Genomic DNA, 24,323 nt, shown 5'->3' with positions numbered 1-24,323 from the left:
GGGCTGGGAAGGAAGGTTTAGTGGGGTGTTAGTGGGGCTGGGAAGGAATGTTTAGTGGGGTTTTAGTGGGGCTGGGAAGGAAGGTTTAGTGGGGTGTTAGTGGGGCTGGGAAGGAAGGTTTAGTGTGGTGTTAGTGGGGCTGGGAAGGAAGGTTTAGTGGGGTTTTAGTGGGGCTGGGAAGGAAGGTTTAATGGGGTGTTAGTGGGGCTGGGAAGGAATGTTTAGTGGGGTTTTAGTGGGGCTGGGAAGGAAGGTTTAGTGGGGTGTTAGTGGGGCTGGGAAGGAAGGTTTAGTGGGGTTTAAGTGGGGCTGGGAAGGAAGGTTTATTGGGGTTTTAGTGGGGCTGGTAAGGAAGGTTTAGTGGGGTGTTCTGCTTGGAGTGGCGTGAGAAGGAGAGGATAAGGAGAGGAGGAGGAGAGAAGGAGAGGAGGAGGGGATAAAGGAGAGGAGAAGGAGAGGAGGAGGAGATAAAGGAGAGGAGGAGGAGAGAAGGAGAGGAGAAGGAGAGGAGGAGGGGATAAAGGAGAGGAGGAGAGAAGGTTTCACTGGAGAAGAAAAAAGGAGGAGACAAAGAAGTGATCGACAGTGAGGGGAGGGTGCTGCCGGTGGAGATCTCAGTTTGGATGTCCAGCATGCAGTCCTACTAACTCTCATGGCAGGCAGACCTTCCTGACCTGGGCCAGAGAAAAGGAAAACCTGCACTCACTGAAATAGTATTTTATGTTCTTTAGCAGCAGCAGAGGTCAAATGGACGTGTTTCGATGACAGCCTTCGTCAGCTCGTAGGGCTCTCATGCCACCTTATTAGATGGAAAGAGTCAGTCATTGTGAAGGCTTGGAGTGGTGAGTTTCACACTAATATGTGGTTATGGTTTAACCTTTCACACTAATATTACTAAGGCATAGGCCTACATCAACTTGGTATACGCATGTTTTCATTTTATCCTTGCATTATTTTCAGGCCGTGGTTGGAATTGTTATTCTTTTCGACACTGTTTTCAGGTGTAATTGAAATCCAATGTGCTGTGTGTATGTTTGTTTGTGAGTAATATGTGAGAGAGAGAGAGAAAGAGAGAGATGGCCCAGGGTCTTGTGCTGTAGTCATGGCTATACCGTGTGAAGGGTGAGCTGGATGAAGGCTGATTGAGGTTACAGAGACCCTGAGGCGTCCTCCAGCTGTCTGCTGTCACACTGCACACGGTCTGGAAGACTGGTCACACAATCCTGTGGTTATCTGAGAGACTAGTCACACAGAGGGAGAAGGGAGAACTGTTCTCTCACAATCTACAGACTAGATCTGAAATGATTTTAAAGTTTACATGGCTTTTGGGGATGAGTTATTAAGAAGGAACCCTAATATTTTGCAGTGACATTTTAGTCCACATTAACCTGTCAACCGATTATGGTTATATGCAAAGAGTTCCTTGTAGATACAAATGTTTGAGAGAGCCACTAGACATATAAAACAACCTGAAGCTGCAACAGCTTCATGATATATTAAACCATGTATCCCTGTGTTTCTGTTTTGCAGTGAAGGAGGACTGTGGCTCTGAAGAGGAGGATGAGGAGGAAGGGGGGAGGAGGAGGAGGAGGAGGGGGGTAAGGATGCCCTGGTAGAGGAGATGCTACAGTTGGGGGATACAGCGGTCATCTACCCCGAAGCTCCAGAGGACGAGCAGAAGAGCATGCCTGAGAGACGGGTCCCAGACGAGAATGGTACATCACTGCACCGTAAAACTTACCTTGTTTTTCTACTCATAATGATGCTATCTTCAGAGAGACAGCAGAGCTTTTCAGTGATTTGGCACATAAAACATGGTCTTCCACGTTTAATGTATTTTCCTTCTCTCTATCTATATATACAGGCACGCCAGACGCTCTTTCCCAGCTCCTGACCTGCCCGTACTGCTCGCGGGGCTACAAACGCTGCACTGCCCTGAAGGAGCACATCAAGCTGCGCCACGAGAAGAGTGAGGACAACTTCAGCTGCTCCCAGTGCAGCTACACCTTCGCCTACCGCACACAGCTGGACCGTCATATGACCCAACACAAGACTCAACACAAGGAACCTGTACAGGTACCACAACCAACATGTGTGTGTGTGTGTGTGTGTGTGTGTGTGTGTGTGTGTGTGTGTGTGTGTGTGTGTGTGTGTGTGTGTGTGTGTGTGTGTGTGTGTGTGTGTGTGTGTGTGTGTGTGTGTGTGTGTGTGTGTGCGGGTGTGTGTGTGCGGGTGTGTGTGTGCGGGTGTGTGTGCGGGTGTGTGTGTGCGGGTGTGTGTGTGCGGGTGTGTGTGTGTGTGCGGGTGTGTGTGTGCGGGTGTGTGTGTGTGCGGGTGTGCCTGTCTCTGTGCCTGTTTCTTTCCTTGTCCCTGTGATTGGAGGATACCCTGTTGGAGGATTCTGGCGTTCCTACCTATTCCCTCCTGATTCTCCAAACGGGATTTCTGGAAAACCTGTGTGTTTTGGGACAGGTCCCAGACTTTTGCAGCACTAATGCTGTCATTACTTGAGCTCACTCCCCCTCACAGACTGCCTGTTATTAATATACGATCAGTTCTCCCACTTTTATACAAATAAAAATATATTTTATATTCTTCAAAGTAGCCACTCTTGGCATTCTCTCAACCAGCTTCATGAGGTAATCATCTGGACTGCATTTAAATTAAGAATAGTGTTAAAAGTTCATTTGTGGAATTTCTTTCCTTCTTAATGCGTTTGAGCTTTAAGGTAAGGGGGTATACAGAAGAGAGCCCTATTTGGTAAAATACCAAGTCAATATTATGGCAAGAACACCTCAAATATGCAGAGAGAAACTACAGTTCATCATTACTTTAGGACATAAAGGTCAGTCAATCCGGAAAATGTCAAGAACTTTTAAAGTTTCTTCAAGTGCAGTCGCAAAAACCATCAAGTTCAATGATGAAACTGGCTCTCATGAGGACTGCCACAGGAAAGGAAGACCCAGAGTTATCTCTGCTGCAGAGGATATGTTCATTAGAGTTACCAGCCTCAGAAATTGCAGCACAAATAAATGCTTCACAGAGTTTAAGTAACTGACACATCTCAACATCAACTGTTCAGAGGAGACTGCGTGAATCAGGCCTTCATGGTTGAATTGCTACAAAGAAACCACTACTAAAGGATACCAATAATAAGAAGAAACTTGCTTGGGCCAAGAAACACGAGCAATAGACATTAGAACGGTCTGATGAGTCCAAATTAGAGATTTTGGTTTCCAACCGCCGTGTCTTTTGTGACACAGAGAGTAGGTGATCGGATGATCTCCGCATGTGTGGTTCCCACCGTGAAGCATGGAGGAGGAGATGTGATGTTGTGGGGGTGCTTTGTTGGTGACATTGCCTGTTATTTATTTAGAATTTAAGGCACACTTGACCAGCATGGCTACCACAGCATTCTGCAGCGACACGCCATTCCATCTGGTTTTCGGCTTAGTGGGAATATCATTTGTTTTTCAACAGGACAACGACACAACACACCTCCAGGCTGTGTAAGGGCTATTTGACCAAGAAGGAGAGTGATGGAGTGCTGCATCAAATGACCATGCCTCCACAATCACCCGACCTCAACCCAATTGAGGTGGTTAGGGATGAGTTGGACCGCAGTGTGAAGGAAAAGCAGCCAACATGTGCTCAGCATATGTGGGAACTCCTTCAAGACTGTTGGAAAAGCATTCCAGGTGAAGCTGGTTGAGAAAATTCCAAGAGTGTGTAAAGCTGTCGTCAAGGCAAAGGGTGGCTACTTTAAAGAAGTAGCCATCCTTCCCAGCCCCACTAACACCTACGAAACTACTAAACAACTAAACGTAAAGAATTTTGATTTGTATGACACTTGTTTGGTTACTACATGATTCCATTTGTGTTATTTCATAGTTTTGATGTCTTCACTATTATTCTACAATGTAGAATATAGTCAAATGAAAAGAAAAACTGTTGAATGAGTAGGTGTGTCCAAACTTTTGACTGGAACTGTATATTATAAAAATTCCTGGATGTGTATCTGCTCCTGTTGAATAAATTAACTTTATGGATTTCTGTTTTGCATTGCGATTCATAATTCTGTCTTATCTCAGCACTGTTTTTATCACTGTCTGCTGACACAGATGCAAACTAAATTTGCGTCTCAAATAGAACCCTATTCCCTATATAATGCATACTTTTTTCTGGTCAGAAATGTGCACTGCATCGGGAATAGGGTGCCATTTGGGATGAACACAACATGTTAGCTGACCTTTTAAATGTTTAAACCCGTATTTGAATTGTACTGTACAGAACTCTCCCTTTATTCTTCGACAGAGCAATTTGAACCAAGATGTCTTTATCCAGAGTGACTGCATACATTTTCATACTATTTAGTACAGGTCCCCCATGGGAATGTAGCCCACAACCCTGGCATCCAAGCACCATGTCCTACCAACTGAGCCACGCAGGATTACTGTTACTGTTGACTGGGAATGCATTACACGCCCTTCAGACAGCAACATGAGTATGCACTGACTTCAGACAGAGTACTGTTGTGACATGTAATATATTCACCCAGACCAAAACATCCCCATGAACAACACACACATTAACTACATTGTACACGTTGACTGAAGAGGCTTCTCACCATGCACAACAAACACATTGTCTGTGTCCCAAGTGGCATGCTATTCCCTATATACCACACTACTTTGCACTACTTTTGACCAGAGCCCAGAACCCTGGTCAAAAGTAGTGCACTGCATTGGGAATAGGGTTCCATTTGGGACGCAAAAATGAACTATGCTGTACCCGTTGACTAGAGAGTGTCCTCACTCACCCGTCTGTCCTTCTGTCTGTCTGCTAGCGCCACATGCCCCAAACCACGACAACAACAGGGGGGAATAGGAAGTTCACGTGTACAGAGTGTTCCAAGGCTTTTAAATACAAGCACCACCTGAAGGAGCACCTGCGTATTCACAGCGGTGAGTAATACTGGCAACACCTTGGTCACCATGGCAACACACACATGGGATGTCTCACATGGTTAAGTCCCAAATGCTATCCTATTCACTAATATAGCGCACTAATTTTGACCAGAGCCCTATTGGCCAATTGGGACACAGTCCTGGTCAAAGGTAGTGCACTATAGGCTATAGGGAAGAGGATGTCATTTGGGACTGAATCCTAGTGACTCACCAATATATTCACAGCACTGCTGGTCCAGATGTATCTAACTAACCATTTCCTTTGATATGTTTATAATACGCCGCTCTATAATTTCTGATTCTTGATTATGATAATTATTGAATCTGTGCTTCTGGCCAATGTGCCATAATTCTGTTGCAGTTGGCTTCAGGGACATGACTCCATTACCTCAGCCTGTTTGTTAATAATAGGTGAATCTGCATCCCAAATGGCACCCTATTCCCCAGGTAGTGCACTACTTCTGACCAGGACCCATAGGCGTCGAACATAGTGCACTATATAGGGAATTGGGTGCCATTTGGGACACAAACCTATGTTTTCAGATGTTTCCTGGAAGTAGCTTTATTTGATTACTCTATTCTTCTTATTTGACAAATTTCTCTCAGGAGAGAAGCCATACGAGTGCCCCAACTGTAAGAAGCGATTTTCCCACTCCGGGTCCTACAGCTCCCACATCAGCAGTAAGAAGTGTGTTGGCATGGTGCCTGTCAACGGTACCCCCGACCAGTCATGAAGGCCTCCCAGACCCCCACCCCCAGAACCAGCTTTCCGGCACTGCCCCGTAGCCCCCTACCCGACTGCTCCTCCGGGGGAGAAGACAGATGGCAAGCCCCTTCAGGAGCAGCTCCCCGTCAACCAGATCAAATCCGAACGGTGGAATATGAGTACAAGCCGGTGGCGGTGGGGTCTAACGGGGCAGCAGGGACTAACGGGACAGTGTTTACCGGTGGCATGGCGGTACCCCAGGGCACGGTCCAGGCGGTGGTACTGCCCACCGTTGGTTTGATGTCTCCTATCAGTATTAATCTCAGCGACCTGCAGAACGTACTCAAGGTTTGATTTTGTATTTATTTGCCGATTTAAAAACAGAATTCAACCATGCATTTAAAATTATTATTTTTTTAAATACAAAAAGGTGTAAAAGGCCCCTTGCGGTCAGAAATGACCAAATCTAGCTATTGTATGGAGCCCCTTGATGTTGTGGTCATTTGTTAACCTCGCAGTTGGTGTGTCTATCATCCCAGTGACTTTTACACATTTTAACATTAAACTTTAGTACCACTACTCATCAAGGATAGCACCACAAAAAGGTTACTTATTTCCATTGTGGTGCTCTTATTTCAAGGTGGCCATGGATGGGAATGTGTTTCGCCAGGTGCTGGGGACGGCCAACGGGCTGGTGACGTCCAAGCAGGGGGTGGTGGGGCAGGCTGGGCAGCAGGTCATCTCAGCCATCAGCCTCCCTGGCTTCGTGGACCAAGACGGAACCACCAAGATCATTATTAACTACACCCTGGAGCCCAGCTTGGCCCAACAGCCCAGCGCACCTCAGCTCCTCAAGAAGGAACCTCTCCCTGCCCCCACCACCACAAACACACAGCCAGCCTCCAAAGTAACAGAGAAACTCACCCAGGACCTCAGCATCATCAAGACCGAGCAGCCCGACTCGGAGTCTGAGAAGGAGATGGAGAAAGAGGAGGCTCAGACCGAGGCAGAGGCAGAGCAGAGTAAGGAGGGTGAAACACCAACGGCCCAGACAGGCAAGACAACATGTCTGCTGTGTGATGACTGTCCTGGTGGTTTGGATGCACTACACATGCTCCAGCACTGTAAACCTACCAATGGGGAGGGGGGTGACGTCAGCCCCCTGGACCCCTCTATCGCCGCCCTGCTGGCAGAAGCAGGGATAACACCAGGCCAGCCCCCTCTGAAGAACCTGCTCTCCCTCCTCAAGGCCTACTTTGCCTTAAACGCAGAGCCCACCGAGGAAGAGCTGGCCAAGATCTCTGACAACGTCAGGTTGCCCGTGGACATAGTCAAGAAATGGTTTGAGAAGATGCAGTCCAGTCAGATTACTGTCGAGCCCCCTGGTTCCTCTTCCCCTCTACCTTCAACAGGTCCTAGCACAGAGACCCAGGCGGCCCAAAAGAAGAGCGGAGAGCAGACAGAGGAGCAACTCGCCTCGGCCCAAACCCAGGAGACATCATCTTCCCAACCTCCCAACAGTTCCCCTGCCTCGACCTCCGCCTCCCCCTTGGTCTCAGCCTCGGCTCCTTCACCACTAAACCTCTCCTCCAGCGGCCGGGTCATCGTGAAAACGGAGGAGGACTCAGAGGGCGAGTCTCAAGATCTTCCCCTGGACCTGTCCCTTCCCAAGCAGCCCCAATCAGAGCCCCAGGTCCCCCATGTCCCCCAGGAGCAACCCCTCAACCTCACCTGTTTGAAGAAGGAAACGTCCCATCCCCAGCTCCAGGCCCAGCTCCAACCCAAGCTCCAACCCCAGCTCCCAGGGTTCCAAACCCAGCTCCAGTCCCAGCTCCAACCCCAGCTCCAGGCCCAGATCCAGGCCCAGCTCCAACCCCAGCTCCAGGCCCAGCTCCCAGGGTTCCAAACCCAGCTCCAAGCTCAGGGAACCACCAACACCATCTACGTCACTTCCCCCCCGCAGATGGCCACCTCCAGCCCGGTTAACATCATGACCACCCAGCTAGTAGCCATCACCAACCAGGGCAGCGGTGTGCCCTGTCTCAGGGCCATCTCCACTGGCACCACCAAACGGACTATTCTCATCCCCCAGCTCACCTACACATACACCACTAAAGCAGGCAGCAACGCCACTGGGGCCGACGGAGCCCAGAAGACAGTCATACTCAACGGTTGCCAGGTTGGTTTGTGAGCAAAGCTATTCAGAATGTTTGAAATGTGTGAGATGAGACAATAGGAAGATATACAGTAGATGGGACACAGAGATGGTTATTCGTCAATATTAGGGGAAAATCAATCAGTGAAGGAGAGGGATACCACACACACGCACGCACGCACCCACACACACACACACACACACACACACACACACACACCAACAGAGGAGAGTGTTATGTCTAACAGAACACATTGATTCAGTTGAAGAGCAGAGGAGAAATGAGGAGGAATGCACTGTGAGTTTCCTGCAGTGTCCTGCAGTTTTACTGAGTAGCCTGAATAACCCAGCACCAAGACGTAAGTCTGCATCTCAATTTGTATTCCCTATATAGTGTAGAACTTTTGGCCAGGGCCCATAGTGCTCTGGTCAAAAGTAGTGCACTATATAGGGAATCGGATGCAATTTGGAACGCTTTCCCCCTGCCTGTGGAAAAATGAAAGCAGTCCTGGCTGAATGGTTTGGGCTCCCTCCAGGCTTCCCTGAGCTGGATGATGTATGTACCAGGTGAAGTTACCTAATACTCTGTGCGTGCATGACAGCAGACAGAATTATCTGCCGCAGCCTGGAGTTGAGTTGGATTCTTCCAGTAGGAGTCAAGGGATGGCGTGTGTGTGTGTGTGTGCGTGCGTGCGTGTGTGTGTGTGTGTGTGTGTGTGTGTGTGTGTGTGTGTGTGTGTGTGTGTGTGTGTGTGTGTGTGTGTGTGTGTGTGTGTGTGTGTGTGTGTGTGTGTGTGTGTGTGTGTGTGTGTGTGTGTTTGTGTGCGTGCGTGCGTGCGTGCGTGTGTGTGTGCGTGTAAAGAAAGACTAGCAGAATGAATCCTTGCATGTTATTACATGTGAGCAGCTCACAGCGCGGTGTCTGTCAGTGTCTGGCAGACAGATCTCTCTAAGTACTCCTGCTGGCTCACTAGAACTGACACAAAGGCCTGTGACAGTGGAAACACTGTGTTTTACATACTGCTGCTTTTATGGTCTAGTCTTGCATGATTATACAGTAATAGCAATGTCACATTAGAACAGATTTCGGGTTTTGCATTATAATTATTTTGCTTTGTAAAAATGAAAATGTTTATGAAATGAAAAGCATAATAAGTGAAATACTTAATAATAATGATAAATGATTAAAGCATCTCTCTTTTACTTTGAGGAGGAGGAGAAGGCTGACACCAGTTCAGAGAGCGTGTCGGCGGTAGAGGAGCAGAACGACTCGGACTCAGCCCCTCCGCAGAAGAAGATGCGTCGGCTGGAGAGTGGCATGTATGCCTGTGACCTATGTGACAAGATCTTCCAGAAGAGCAGCTCCCTGCTCAGGCATAAATACGAACACACAGGTAAATCATATGCCCGGTGGTTGCGGGTCCATTGGGTCAGGGCCGTATATAGCATCTCAGAGTAGGAGTGTGGATTTAGGATCAGCTTTGCCTTTTAGATCACGATGAATACGATTATACAGACAGGTGGGAACCTGATCTTAGATCAGCACTCCTACTCTGATCATTCTTGACTTTTTAATGAGTGCTGCCCGGCCTGTGCCATTCCTTCGTCTTGCTATGAGACATTACTTCACTTCTTGCATGATATGAAGAATGTGGATGGCATTGACAGGCATTTAAAACACCAAGGTCTTTACTTTACCTGGCACTTTCATATGGTAAACCAATGGTTCTTCCCTGAAGATGGTATTTTAGCCAGCTTCAAACAGCTGAAATACAATATTTTTGGTTATGGAAAATATATTTCACAGCGGTTTAGATGGTACAGATTCTACCCAATAACTGCTTGTTTTGTCACATTAACTGAAATTAGGCACACTATTTGAATTTTTGCAACCAGGAAATGGAGGAGCCATTTTTCTGCATAGTGCATCTTTAAACCACCTAATGTCCTCCTAAAACACATATGAATTATTGAACAACTTTTGACCTGGGTCCATATAGGAAATAGTGTGCCATTTGGGAAGTGAACCTGGCCTGGCGTAGGACAGGCAGGCAGTGTCCAAATCACTTCAGAAAAGGGGTGTTTAATGGCCCCGTTGGATGGGCCCAGTTGAACCCTTTATAGTGCACTACTTTTAACCAGGGCCCCTAGGGGACCGGTCAAGCAGAATATATGAACATTTCAGCATTTGGCAGCTAGTTTGATCTCCATTCACCCGAAGATGTTTGTTTATTTTACTGAAAAATATTCCTGTGCAACAGACCTGCTGGAATATAAACGCAACATGTAAAGTGTTGATCCCATGTTTCATGAGCTGAAATAAAATATCCCAGAAATCTTCCATATGCACAAAAAGTGTATTTCTCTCCAATTTTGTGCACAAATGTGTTTACATCCCTCTTATTGAGCCATCCACCTGACAGGTGTGGCATATCAAGAAGCTGATTAAATGGAATGATCATTACACAGGTGCACCTTGTGCTTCGGACAATGAAAGGCCACTCTAAAATGTGCAGTTTTGTCACACAACACAATGCTACAGATGTCTCAAGTGTTGAGGGAGCGTGCAATTGGCATGCTGACTGCAGGAATGTCTACCAGAGCTGTTGACAGAGAATTTTATGTTAATTCCTCTACCATAAGCCGCCTCCAAATTTGGTAGTACGTCCAACCGGCCTCACAACCTCAGACAACGTGTAACCACTCCAGACCAGGACTTCCACATCTGGCTTCTTCACCAGCGGGATGGTCTGAGGCCAGCCACCCGGATAGCTGTTGAAACTGAGGAGTATTTCTGCCTCTAGTAGAGCCCTTTTGTGTTGAAAAACTCATTCTGATTGGCTGGGCCTGGCTCCCAGTGGATGAGCCTATGCCCTCCCAAGCCCACCCATGGCTGCACCACTGCCCAGTCAATCCATAGATTAGGGCCTAATGAATTTATTGAAATTGACTGATTTTCTTATATGAACTGTCACTCAGTAAAATCATTGTTGCATGTTGCATTTATATTTTTGTTCAGTATATACTTCATTGTGAAGATGTGTATTATGATTGTTATGTTTCCATAACAAATGCTGTTGGTTTCACAGGTCACAGTCTACAGGCAGGTCAGTGTAATGTAGACTGTGACAGACCTGATGTAATGTTAAAAGCAAGGCGGCGCACACACACACACACACACACACACACACACACACACACACACACACACACACACACACACACACACACACACACAGAGCAAATCAAGAGTAATGGGTTGCGGATTGAAAAAAACTTTTTTACAGGTGGTGTGTTTAATGGAGAAGTTGGTTGAGTTTGAAACTCTGTTTCTCTCTCCAACTTTTCCAACCCAAACTCAGTATGTGGCTGTGTGTCTTTCAGAGGGTTTTAAAATCAAGTTTCTGTTAAACATCCATGTACATCGGACACTAAAGTAATCTACTTTCTCTCTTCTTCTCTTCTGTTTTCAGGAAAACGTCCACATGAGTGTGGCATCTGCAACAAAGCCTTCAAACACAAGCACCACTTGATAGAGCACACGCGTCTGCACTCCGGAGAGAAGCCCTACCGGTGTGACAAGTGTGGCAAGTGTTTCTCCCACTCGGGCTCCTACTCCCAGCACATGAACCACCGATACTCATACTGCAAGAAGGAGCCCCAAGGAGATTATCTGGTGGGGCGTCGGCTCAGCATGACCCCCGAAATGAGCCCCCAAGCAGAGGAGCAGCAGTCAGACAGCCGGCCCACCTCCCCTCCCTCCCAACTGGACTCAGACGAGAGGGAGAGTGAGGAGGAGCTGGAGGAAGAGGAAGGAGAGGAGGAAGGCATGGAAGCCATGAGCATGGACGACATACGGGTGGTGCAGGTGGGCGAGGATGATGAAGAGAGTGAGATCTACGAGGTGGAGGAGTGTGAAGGGGAGAGGCAAGAGGAGGAGGAAGAAGGGAGCAGAGAGGAGGAGGCACAGCAGGAAGAGGAGGAGGGACAGCAGGAAGAGGAGGAGAAAGAAGGGAGCAGAGAGGAGGAGGCACAGCAGGAAGAGGAGGAGGGACAGCAGGAAGAGGAGGAGGCACAGCAGGAAGAGGAGGAGGCACAGCAGGAGGAGGAGGAGGCACAGCAGGAGGAGGAGGAGGAAGAAGGGAGCAGAGAGGAGGAGGCACAGCAGGAAGAGGAGGAGGGACAGCAGGAAAGAAGGAGGCACAGCAGGAAGAGGAGGAGGCACAGCAGGAGGAGGAGGAGGCACAGCAGGAGGAGGAGGAGGAAGAAGGGAGCAGAGAGGAGGAGGCACAGCAGGAAGAGGAGGAGGGACAGCAGGAAGAGGAGGAGGCACAGCAGGAAGAGGAGGAGGCACAGCAGGAGGAGGAGGAGGCACAGCAGGAGGAGGAGGAGGAAGAAGGGAGCAGAGAGGAGGAGGCACAGCAGGAAGAGGAGGAGGGACAGCAGGAAAAGAAGGAGGAAGGGAGGAGAGAGGAAGAGAAGTCTGAACAGCAGGAGCAGGTGTGTGAGGAAGAGGAGGAAGGGAGAAGAGAGGAGGAGGAAGAAGGGAGGAGAGAGGGGAGGAGGCACACCAGAAGGAGGGGAGGAAGAGGAATGGAGGAGAGAGGAAGAGAGCAGAGAGGAGTCTGTACAGCAGGAGAAAGATGTGTATGAGGAAGAGGAGGAGCAGGAGATGGAGGTACAGGTGATGGGGGAGGGGAGGAAGGAGAGGCAGAGAAGGAAACTGTGGTAACAGAGAAGGCTAAGGAAACAGAGGACAGAAAGAAACAGGTGAAAGATGTGTATGGGGAAGAGGAGGAGGAGGAGGAGATGGAGGTGCAGGTGATGGGAGAGGGGAGGAAGGAGAGGCAGAGAAGGAAACTGTGGTAACAGAGAAGGAAACAGAGGACAAAGAACCGCATGTGGACAAGGAGAACATTACAGAAACATTAGAAAATGGACAGAAAGAAACAGAGGAAAACAAGATGAACAGTGAATGAAAAATTCATTTTGTGTTGAAAATGTCAAATAGCAGGACAGGAAAATATTGTCTTGTTGTCAGAAGAAGAAACAAAACAAACATGGCTGCCATGTTGATGCTGTGTTGTCGGTCCACTACTGTGTTCAAACCCAGGTGTGCCTGAACTAGACAAAAAGAAGTGACTTTTATTTGTGGAAAAAAAAATCAGTGTTACTTAGACCTTGTTTATAGTAGTATTATACATCTGAAAAGAAGGAAGAAAGGAAACACCCATGTGGACATTTGTTACTGAGAGTGAGACATCCCTTCCCAGGTCATTTCTGTTTGTCAGTGTTATTACTCATTTTGCAGCTCATGTTTTAACCTTTTAACCTGTACAGTTGAAGAAAGATTTCTATACCTTTTTATTGCCAAATGATGGTGTTTGCTAAAATCAGTATTTTATTGAGTTGTAAAAAACAAAACATCTGCACTACAGTATTCCTGGTTTACCTATGGATACAACATGCCTCATGATGTATTGTGCACCCTTCAGTATGATTATGTACACACTAGCTATAGATCTTCTTTATGTTAGCTAACCTTAGCATAGCATTTTGTTTATAATTTGGATTGTTAGCCTTAAGAAGAAAAAAGGATTCTGGGGTATGGGTGGGAAGGGGTTAGCCTGAGTGCCAGTCTGTTTGTTCTATCATGTTAACTCCTTGTCACTCATTGTCTTGCCATGTTTGGCTTGTCGAGGACAGCAATGGAATTGGCAAGAGCACAAACGGATCTGGGACCAGGCTAGGAGAGGTGAGAGGGTGGGGATGATGATGTGGCATCTGATGCCATAACCAAACTGTCCTATCAGGGAAGGTGTCACAACCTCAAATCCAGCATTCTTACCATGCTCCTCCTGGTCGCGCCCCAATAATCTCTCCTTCCTGCAGTGTGCACTTGTTTTACTACTCCCCACAAATTGAAAAGCATCGGATTGGTGTAGGCATGGGCTAAACTACAAGAAGTTTCCACAATATTTTGTATACCAGTCATTTCCTTTCAAATCCATGAAGGGAAGAGAGCAAGTGCGCACGTTTGGAGAAAGGTTTGATTATTGAGACACCCCTTGTTTTCGGTTAGGTGAGTTAATCAATGATCATCAGTGTTATAGGGTCATATGAAGCAGGAGGGGGCAGTTCTCTGCATTGTACCCCACCCCAATGCCTCCAGCCTTATGCAAGACCAGTCCTGTGTGCTGTAAGTGCCATTGAACAGTGTTATTTTTACTTCACGGATGTAGCCAGTACATCTTTCAATCTGCGCAAGGCCCATATTGAATAATGTTTGTTTACTTGCTTGGACACATTTTTTTGTTAAATAGTGCTTCATCCCAAATGGCACCATATTCCCTATCGGTGCACTATAGGGCTCTGGTCCAAAGTACTATACTATGGAGGGAAAAGGTGGCCATTTGGGACGCGGACAATAGCACGAATAAGGAATCTTTCATGTGACAAAAGTGACAAAGAGAATAAGATGGATGGGAAAGGTTTTTACTGTGTTTAAGGGGATGTTCCTGTGTTGGAGCGGCAGCCATTATTAGTTGAGTGCACTAGTTTTAAAAAATGGTGGCAAACTAACCCTCACTTCAGGTAACAAATGTTAGTGAATATGGTGCCTGTGTTTTATGCCGTGTTTCAGTCGATTTGACCTAACAGTGTTACTTCATTCTTTTCAGTTTGGCTTTAGTATTTTTCACGTGTGCATTTGGCAGTATTATAGAACCCTTGTCACTGATGAAAGTGTACCGATTTAGTTTTAGAGGACTTTTTATATTTATGTGTCTTATTTTTATATTTTCTTTATGGTTATTTATTACACACATTGTAGTGTACAATACTGTAGTTTGAATTGATACAATAATAATATATTTTAGTATGAAAAATGATTTGAAGGTCAATGAATCCAGAGAGGTCTGAAGTACACAGCTCCAGGAGTCGCGAAGTTTGTTTTCAAAAAGCAACCTGAAGTATTACGTCAACATGATGTCTGTTTAAGCTGTAAAAAAAAAAAAAGAACAAGGAAAGACACAAATGAAGAGAGAAACGAAAAGTGTTCCACGTGCATCCATCATCAGACGAGTTGGTTAGACTGACCTCGTCCTTAATTTGATATGAAGCTACTGAAAACTAACTGTGTGACTAAACGCATGAGTCCTCGCTGTTGTTATGAAGATATACGTAACTCCCTTTTTTTTTTGTCAACATACTCTTTTTCTTTCAGTTTTGTGCCAATTTGTTACATTGTTGTTATATGTCAGAGGCCACACTTAGTTTTATACATTTCCTGTTTAATCTGTTTTTATAGTTGTTTTTTTATGACCCCACCATCACAATAAAATACAAGAAAGCGTTTCTGAGATTGGGTGATCTTTATTTTGATGTAACAATGTTGAATTCATCTGTAATATATCATATACTTGCTCTTTAGTTCTTAGTGGGAGTCAGGAGACAATGGTTGATGTAGTGATTGATGCGTGTCGTTAGTAGAGGAAGGGGTTAGTAATGGTTATATTTTACATTAGGTATGGGGTTATTCTCTGCTTATGCATCCTGATGTCCACGCCAAATAAATACATTTATATCATCCAACAAATGTAAACATTCTTTATGGAGGAATGGTCTAAGATCCCTCCCAATGTTTTTTTTCCAATCTCATAAAACCTTTTAGGAAAAGGCTCAGTGCCTTGCAATGTGAAGTATTGAAAGATATTGAAAACAATACTTTTGACCATCTTTGAGGAAAAATGATTACTTGTTAAACTAAATCTCTCGCAGCAATTAGAATAACATATGTTTTTTTAATGATTACAAAATACAATTGAAGTCGGAAGTTTACCTACAGCTTAGCCAAAAATATTTAAACTCAGTTTTTCACAATTCCTGACATTTAATCCTAGTAAAAATTCCCTGTTTTAGGACAGTTAGGATCACCACTTTATTTTAAGAATGTGAAATGTCAGAATAATAGTAGAGAGAATGATTTATTTCAGCTTTTATTTCTTTCATCACATTCCCAGTGGGTCAGAAGTTTACATACACTCAAATAGTATTTGGTAGCATTTCCTTTAAATAGTTTAACTTGGGTCAAATGTTTTGGGTCGCCTTCCACAAGCTTCCCACAATAAGTTGGGTGAATATTGGCCCATTTCTCCTGCCAGAGCTGGTGTAACTGAGTCAGGTTTGTAGGCCTCCTTGCTTGCATATGCTTTTTCAGTTCTGCCCACACATATGTCAATTAGCCTATTGGGAGCTTCTAAAGACATATCATTTTCTGGAAATTTCCAAGCTGTTTAAAGGCACAGTCAACTTAGTGCATGTCAACTTCTGACCCACTGGATTTGTAATACAGTGAATTATAAGTGCACTAATCTGTGTGTAAACAATTGTTGGAAATATTACTTGTGTCATGCACAAAGTACATGTCCTAACCGACTTGCCAAAACTATAGTTTGTTAACAATACATTTATGGAGGGGTTGAAAAACAAGTTTAATGACGCCAAGTTAAGTGTATGTAAACTTCCGACTTCAACTGTAGCTCAGTATTTGTAATAGATATTTTTGCCAATAATTTGGGACCTGACTGTATGTTTGTATCAGATGACCATATCTAGAGAGTCAGGTCTGGGTTCATTCAACGGCACTATCTACAATGTGCCTCTTAAAGGTAATTTACACTTGAGCCGTCTTCCGCAGCGTTTACCATGAAAGCGAACGTCAGGGAAATGGCCTTTAAAATGAAATCCCTATTTCCTGAACATGATCTGTTATGCCAGTAATATTCTGGGACCAAAGGTATTCTACAGTTCTGACACGGAGCCAGCTTGTGGAGAGCAATGCATCTAGAGAAAGGTATTCTACAGTTCTGACACGGAGCCAGCTTGTGGAGAGCAATGCATCTAGAGAAAGGTATTCCACAGTTCTGACACGGAGCTTGTGGAGAGCAATGCATCAAGAGAAAGGTATTCTACAGTTCTGACACGGAGCTTGTGGAGAGCAATGCATCTAGAGAAAGGTATTCTACAGTTCTGACACGGAGCCAGCTTGTGGAGAGCAATGCATCTAGAGAAAAGTATTCCACAGTTCTGACACGGAGCTTGTGGAGAGCAATGCATCTAGAGGAAGGTATTCCACAGTTCTGACACGGAGCTTGTGGAGAGCAATGCATCTAGAGAAAGGTATTCCACAGTTCTGACACGGAGCTTGTGGAGAGCAATGCATCTAGAGAAAGGTATTCCACAGTTCTGACACGGAGCTTGTGGAGAGCAATGCATCTAGAGAAAGGTATTCTACAGTTCTGACACGGAGCCAGCTTGTGGAGAGCAATGCATCTAGAGAAAGGTATTCCACAGTTCTGACACGGAGCTTGTGGAGAGCAATGCATCTAGAGGAAGGTATTCCACAGTTCTGACACGGAGCTTGTGGAGAGCAATGCATCTAGAGAAAGGTATTCCACAGTTCTGACACGGAGCTTGTGGAGAGCAATGCATCTAGAGAAAGGTATTCCACAGTTCTGACACGGAGCTTGTGGAGAGCAATGCATCTAGAGAAAGGTATTCTACAGTTCTGACATGGAGCCAGCTTGTGGAGAGCAATGCATCTAGAGAAAGGTATTCCACAGTTCTGACACGGAGCTTGTGGAGAGCAATGCATCTAGAGAAAGCACATTTTCATTCAAGGGAAACACATCAGCAGAATAGAATCAAACTGAATGTAACAGAGATACTGGGATTTGAAGCAGGTGGTGAGTTTAATAACACAATGAACGATACAAAACAAGAGTGGCATCTGGACATGAAACACCATCAATACTGCCTGGGGGATGAACCTAAGGGAGTGACAGATATAGGGGAGGTAATCCGTGAAGTGATGGAGTCCAGGTGAGTCTCATAACGATGGTGCCAGGTGTGCGTAATGATGGTTGTCAGAACCAGTGATTAGTAAACCGGCGATGGCGAGCACTGAAGAGGGAGTAGACATGACACCCCCCCTCTGGAAGGAGTAGGCGCTCTTTGCCTTCCGGTGGATGATACCGAAGATACCTCTGGACGGAGCCATGAACCCCTCATACGAAGCCAGCACCTCCTCGTCGCTCTCCCAGACGGCCGTAGCCCACTCCAACACCCACCCAGTCAGCAGAGAAATAACCGTGGCTCCCATCTGCGAGCAAAATAGAGGGAGCACTGGAGTAGGAAGCCACGGAATTTAAATGGGGTTCCGTCATATTTGTCCAGGAGGGACAGATGGCATCGCTAACCTGGCCAGGCTGCTGAATGGACTGGTGTGCTGGCTCGACTGGTGTTAGAGTATCCTCCCCTAGTTGAAGGCAACATCTCTCGGGTATGTTCGAGATGTTGAAGACTGCGAAGAACCTCTTCCATAGCCATCCCCAGTTGCACCAGCTGGTCGTGTTGTTGACGACCACGTTCGTCGACTGGGAGATGTCCTGATTTCCTGCTGCTTCCATTTGTTGAGGCATTATTCTGTAACAGAGATGCTGGGAAGAAGAAGGTGGTGAGCTTAATAACACAATGACCATGGAACAATACAAAACAAGAGTAGCGTCTGAACCTGAAACACATAATCAATACTGCCTGGGGAATGAACCTAAGGGAGTGACAAGTATAGGGGAGGTAATCAGTGAAGTGACGGAGTCCAGGTGAGTCTCATGAGGTGCAGCTGCGCTTAACGATGGTGCCAGGTGTGCATAATGATGGTTCAGATCCCAAAAGTCTCACATGTAGAATGTGACTAAAACGCTAGGCATAAAGGTGTCCCTGCTGTAATTGTTAATATGTGCTGTTACCTAAACGGACTGCAGTAAATCACACACATTAAAACGTATGTGCAGTTAGCACGATTCAAGCTTTATTAAGCAAACAGGGTCCTGGTATGCGATATCAAACAGTTAATTGTCATTCCCCATGTCGAGACGCTGTTCTTGTTTTGTTATATGTGCGTTTATCCATTAAATCCTCACTCCCTGTACTTGCTTCCTGTCTCCAAGAGTCTGTCCTCACAGAATGCTGACACCACACGTTGAAGCATCAGGGAGATCATTTTGATTTTGTTGGTGACGTCGGGTCTGGGTGACACCGCCAATGGAACCGGGGGTGCCTCAGCTGGCTCGTCCGGCTTTCGAGCCTTAAAGAAGGTAGGTCTTGAAATACATCCACCGGTACACCTCCAATTGACTCAAATTATGTCAATTAGCCTATCAGAAGCTTCCAAAGCCATGACATAATTTTCTGGAATTTTCCAAGCTGTTTAAAGGCACAGTCAACTTAATGTATGTAAACTTCTGACCCACTGGAATTGTGATACAGTGAATTACAAGTGAAATAATCTGTAAACAATTGTTGTTAAAATTACTTGTGTCATGCACAAAGTAGATGTCCTAACCGACTTGCCAAATCTATAGTTTGTTTAACAAGACATTTGTGGAGTGGTTGAAAAACGAGTTTTAATGACTCCAACCTAAGTGTATGTGACTGTTCAGGTTTGTTTTATATGGAGTTTTTAGTTCCCAACCTGCATGTGCATTCTTGTTTAAGAATGAACAATAAATGGCTTGCTTGTACTTATGATCACCAAGGTAGTGGCCATGTTGATAATTCCTCCAATGGAGTGTCACTGCTACTGGAGGTGGAAGATGTGGTCTACATGCATCTCAGGGCTGGGAATCAGATAAATGATCATGGAAATCGCCACAGCACTTTTAGTGGTCACCTACTCTTCACCAGAAGATAATTGAAGGACTTTTTGACACAGTTTGAAACAGTTAATATGTATTTCATCTTAAAAACAAATTGATTTAATTCTGACAATATGGATGAAAAGAACATCATAATCTGTACGGCCTGTAAGCAATAAACCAAATGTTTATGGAATGAACTGAAACATTATTATTCATTGATTTTGAGTGTGTGTATGTGTGCTTAGTGCTTTATAACTAATACTGTCATACCTGTACATGCCCCTATATTATCTCTCTCTCTCTCTCTCTCTCTCTCTCTCTCTCTCTCTCTCTCTCTCTCTCTCTCTCTCTCTCTCTCTCTCTCTCTCTCTCTCTCTCTCTCTCTCTCTCTCTCTCTCTCTCTCTCTCTCTCTCTCTCTCTCTCTCTCTCTCTCTCTCTCTCTCTCTCTCTCTCTCTCTCTCTCTCTCTCTCTCTCTCTCTCTCTCTCTCTCTCTCTCTCTCTCTCTCTCTCTCTCTCTCTCATGCCAGATGGCCCTGGTAGCATGTATGTTACAGTAGATGGACTCCTAATGCCTGGGGGAGTTCTGCTTGACCAAACCCCTCTCCCAGCCTCTGTGAACACCTCACTTCCTCTTGTTTCTGGGCCTGTATTCATAAAGAATCTCAGAGTAGTAGCTCTGATCTAGAATCAGTTTAGCTTTTAAGATCATAATGAATAATATTTTATGTCAACGGATGGGTTCCTAGATCAGCACTCCTACTCTGGGATGCTTTAGGACTACGTGCCACAGTCATTATCAATACAAGATGGCTTAAGAATAGCCTGGTCCCAGATCGGTTTGTGCTATCATTCCAACTCCTTGTCATGCCAATCATGACGTGTTTGGCACGACAAGAAGAGGAAAGGAGTGGAATGATCGCAGCAACAGACTGGTATCCCAGGCTATCTTAGGAATGGTAATACACAGGAGAGCCTGAGGGAAGCACAGGCAGGACGAGAACAACTTCTGCTGCTGAGAAGGACTACACTCTTAGAAAAAGGGTTCCAAAGGGTTCTTCGGCTGTCCCCATAATGATAACTCCTTTTGGTTCCAGGTAGAACTCTGTAGAAAGGGTTCTCCAGTGGGAAAAGCCAAAGAACCCTTTAAGGTTCTAGATAGCACCTTTTTTATTTTAGTGACAGAAGGGTAACCCTGACAGTGAAGTGAAGGAACACTTCTTAGCGCCAGAGATGCTCATGAAGAGATTCCACTCTGCCCTCTGCTGCACAGATGAAGACATTTCAGCTGATGTGTTATTTGCTGTCTGATGTCATTAATTGAACCAATAACCTTGTCAATGTTTTCCTAATAAAAAAAATGCTGCATAACCATTCGACCATCTTTGATAATGGAGTGAAATGCTGACAAATGTATCTCCCAAATGGCACCCTATTCACCATAGAGTTCTGGTCAAAAGTTGTGTAATATAGGAAATATTATAAGGTACCATTTGGGCCATGGAAGTGGAGGGTGACACTCTGAAAAGGGTTCCTCAAGTGTAGACCCACAACAGTTACAAAGGTAAGGAGAACAATACTCCTAAATACACTTTAAACAACATTTCAAGACTAGAAAAATTAAGATTGGTTTAAATCACCTTTGTGATTGAGTGAGCTCTTGCCAGGTGGGAGCTATGATGTGTCCGAAATGGTACCCTATTTCCTACATAGTGCACTAATCTTGACCAGAGCCCTATGGGCCATGGTCAAAAGTAGTGCACTACATAGGGAAAAGGTTTGGACACACCTACTCATTCAATGGTTTTTCTTTATTTTTTTCTCTATTTTCTACACTGTAGAATATTAGTGAAGACATCACAACTATGAAATAACACATGGAATCATGTAACCAAAAAGTGTGAAACAAATCAAAATATATTTGAGATTCTTCAAAGAAGCCACCCTTTGCCTTGACAGCTGTGCACACTTTTTTCCTCCACAATTTCGTGGTATCCAATTGTTAGTAGTTACTGTCTTGTCTCATCGCTACAACTCCTGTACGGGCTCGGGAGAGACAAAGGTGGAGAGCCACGTCCTCCGAAACACAATCTAACCACCATCGATAAAAGACAGTACTGTGCACTGCTTCTTAACACAGCGCACATCCAACCCAGAAGCCACCCGCACCAATGTGTCGGAGGAAACACCGTACACCGATGAGACAAGGATATCCCTACAGGCCAGGCCCTCCCTAACTGGGCAACGCTAGGCAATTGTGCATTGCCCCATGGACCTCACGGTCGCGGCCGGCTGCGACAGAGCCTGGGCTTGAACCGAGACCACTGTGCCACCCGGGAGGCGCCCAGCTTTGCACACTCTTGGCATTCTCTCAACTAGCTTCACCTGTAATGCTTTTCCAACAGTATTGAAGGTGTTCCCACGCTTGTTGGCTGCTTTTCTTCACTCTGCGGTCCAACTCATCCCAAACCATCTCAATTGGGTTAAGGTCGGGTGATTGTGTAGGCCAGGTCATCTGATGCAGCGCTCCATCACTGTCCTTCTTGGTCAAATAGTCCTTACACAGCCTGGAGGTGTGTTGGGTCATTGTCCTGTTGGAAAACAAATGATAGTCCCACTAGCGCAAACCAGATGAGATGGCGTATCGCCGCAGAATACTGTGGTAGCCATGCTGTTTAAATGTGCCTTGAATTCTAAAGAAATCACTGACAGTGTCACCAGCAAAGCACCCCTACACCATCACTCCTCCTCCATGCTTCACGGTGGGAACCACGCATGCGGATATCATTCGTTCACCTACTCTGCATCTCACAAAGACACTGTGGTTGGAACTGAACATCTCAAATTTGAACTCATCAGACCAAAGGACAGATTTCTACCGGTCTAACGTCTATTGCTGGTGTTTCTTGGCCCAAGCAAGTCTCTTATTATTATTGGTGTCCTTTAATAGTGGTTTCTTGCAGCAATTCGACCATGAAGGCCTGATTCACACAGTCTCCTCTGAACAGTTGAGGTCACTGGTGCACCTGAGCCACGCTCAAGGTCCTAAACCATATCATAACCACCATCGATAAAAGACAGTACTGTGCAGCCGTCTTCATCGACTTTTCGACTCTGTCAAAAGCCGAATTCTTATCGGCAGACTCAGCAGCCTTGGTTTCTCTAGTGACTGCCTCGCCTGGTTCACTAACTACTTCTCAGATAGAGTTAAGTGTGTCAAATCGGAGGGCCTGTTGTCAGGACCTCTGGCAGTCTCTATGGGTGTCGACTCTTTTCTCTGTATATATCAATGATGTCACTCTTGCTGCGGGTGATTCTTTGATCCACCTCTACGCAAACGACACCATTCTATAGACATCTGGCCCATCTTTTGACACTGTGTTAACAAACTTCCAAACGAGTTTAAGTGCCTTACAACACTCCTTCTGTGGCCTCCAACTGCTCTTAAATGCTAGTAAAACTGAATTCATGCTCTTCACCCGATCGCTGCCCGCATCCGCCCGCCCGACTAGCATCACTACTCTGGAGGGTTCTCACTTAGAATATGGGGACAACTACAAATACCTAGGTGTCTGGCTAGACTGTAAACTCTCCTTTCAGACTCATATTAAGCATCTCCAATCCAAAATTAAATTTAGAATCAGCTTCCTATTTCGGAGCAAAGCCTCCTTCACTCATGCTGCCAAACATACACTCGTAAACTGACTATCCTACCAATCCTTGACTTTGGCGATGTCGTTTACAAAATAGCCTCCAACACTCTACTCAGCAAATTGGATGCAGTCTATCACAGTGCCATCCGTTTTGTCACCAAAGCCCCATATACTACCCACCACTGCGACCTGTATGCACTCGTTGGCTGGCCCTCGCTACATATTCGTCGCCAAACCCACTGGCTCCAGGTCATCTACAAGTCTTTGACAGGTAAACCTCCGCTTTATCTCAGCTCACTGGTCACCATAGCAACACCCACCCGTAGCACGCGCTCCAGCAGGTATATTTTACTGGTCATCCCCAAAGCCAACACCTACTTTGTCTGCAGCAGAGGTAACTCTGGGTCTTCCTTTCCTGTGGCGGTCATCATGAGATCCAGTTTCATCATGGTCCTTCTGTAGCACAGTTGGTAGAGCATGGAGCTTGTAATGCCAGGGTAGTGGGTTCGATTCCGGGACCACCCATACGTAGAATGTATGCACACATGACTGTAAGTCGCTTTGGATAAAAGCGTCTGCTAAATGGCATATATTATTATTATATTATTATCATAGCTTGATGGGTTTTGCAACTGCAATTGAAGAAACTTTCAAAGTTCTCGAAATGTTCTGTATTGACTGACCTTCATGTCTTAAACTAATGATGCACTGTTGTTTCTCTTTTCTTATTTGAGCTGTTCTTGCCATAATATGGATTTAGTCTTTTACCAAATAGGGCTATCTTCTGTATACCGCCCCTACCTTGTCACAACACAACTGATTGGCTCAAACACATTAAGAAGGAAAGAAATTTCACAAATTAACTTTTAATGAGGCACACACTTGTTAATTGAAATGCATTCCAGGTTATCCAGCCTCAGGTTATCCAGCCTCATGAAGCTGGTTGAGAGAATGCCAAGTGTGCAAAGCCGTCACCAAGTTAGTGTGGCTACTTTGAAGAATTTTAAATATAACATATTTTGTTTAACACTTTTTTGGTTACTACATGATTCGATATGGATTTCATATGTGTTTTTTCATTGTTTTGATGTCTTCACTATTATTCTACAATATAGAAAATAGTTTTAAAAAAATAGAAAAACCT

The 24,323-nt window shown here is 45.4% G+C and overlaps 1 protein-coding gene, 1 long non-coding RNA gene and 1 pseudogene across 5 annotated transcripts in view; all 3 read left to right on the top strand.

Moving 5' to 3' along the window:
- The window catches only part of LOC127907693 (zinc finger E-box-binding homeobox 1-like), an 80,131-nt gene extending 78,515 nt beyond the window's left edge, over positions 1-1,616 (top strand). The window contains exons 3-4 of the mRNA XM_052464274.1: positions 1,531-1,573; positions 1,610-1,616. Of these exons, the coding sequence (XP_052320234.1) occupies positions 1,531-1,573; positions 1,610-1,616 (50 nt within the window). The remainder of the gene's footprint in view (positions 1-1,530; positions 1,574-1,609) is intronic.
- The window catches only part of LOC118394931 (zinc finger E-box-binding homeobox 1-like), a 209,441-nt pseudogene continuing 186,695 nt past the window's right edge, over positions 1,578-24,323 (top strand).
- LOC118395147 (uncharacterized) lies at positions 16,710-19,730 on the top strand. Of its 4 annotated transcripts, none has more exons than XR_008065389.1 (4): positions 16,710-17,114; positions 17,494-18,489; positions 18,838-18,988; positions 19,430-19,727. It is a non-coding gene; the product is annotated as an uncharacterized LOC118395147 (long non-coding RNA). The 4 variants fall into 4 exon arrangements; XR_008065387.1 differs by having other exon boundaries at positions 16,968-17,114; positions 17,441-18,489; positions 19,430-19,730; XR_008065388.1 differs by lacking the exon at positions 16,710-17,114 and adding an exon at positions 17,244-17,383.

The sequence above is a fragment of the Oncorhynchus keta genome, chromosome 15, assembly GCF_023373465.1.
Source record: "Oncorhynchus keta strain PuntledgeMale-10-30-2019 chromosome 15, Oket_V2, whole genome shotgun sequence".
Classification (NCBI taxonomy): Eukaryota; Metazoa; Chordata; class Actinopteri; order Salmoniformes; family Salmonidae; genus Oncorhynchus; species Oncorhynchus keta.
This window is presented reverse-complemented; position numbering and strand designations above follow the sequence as displayed.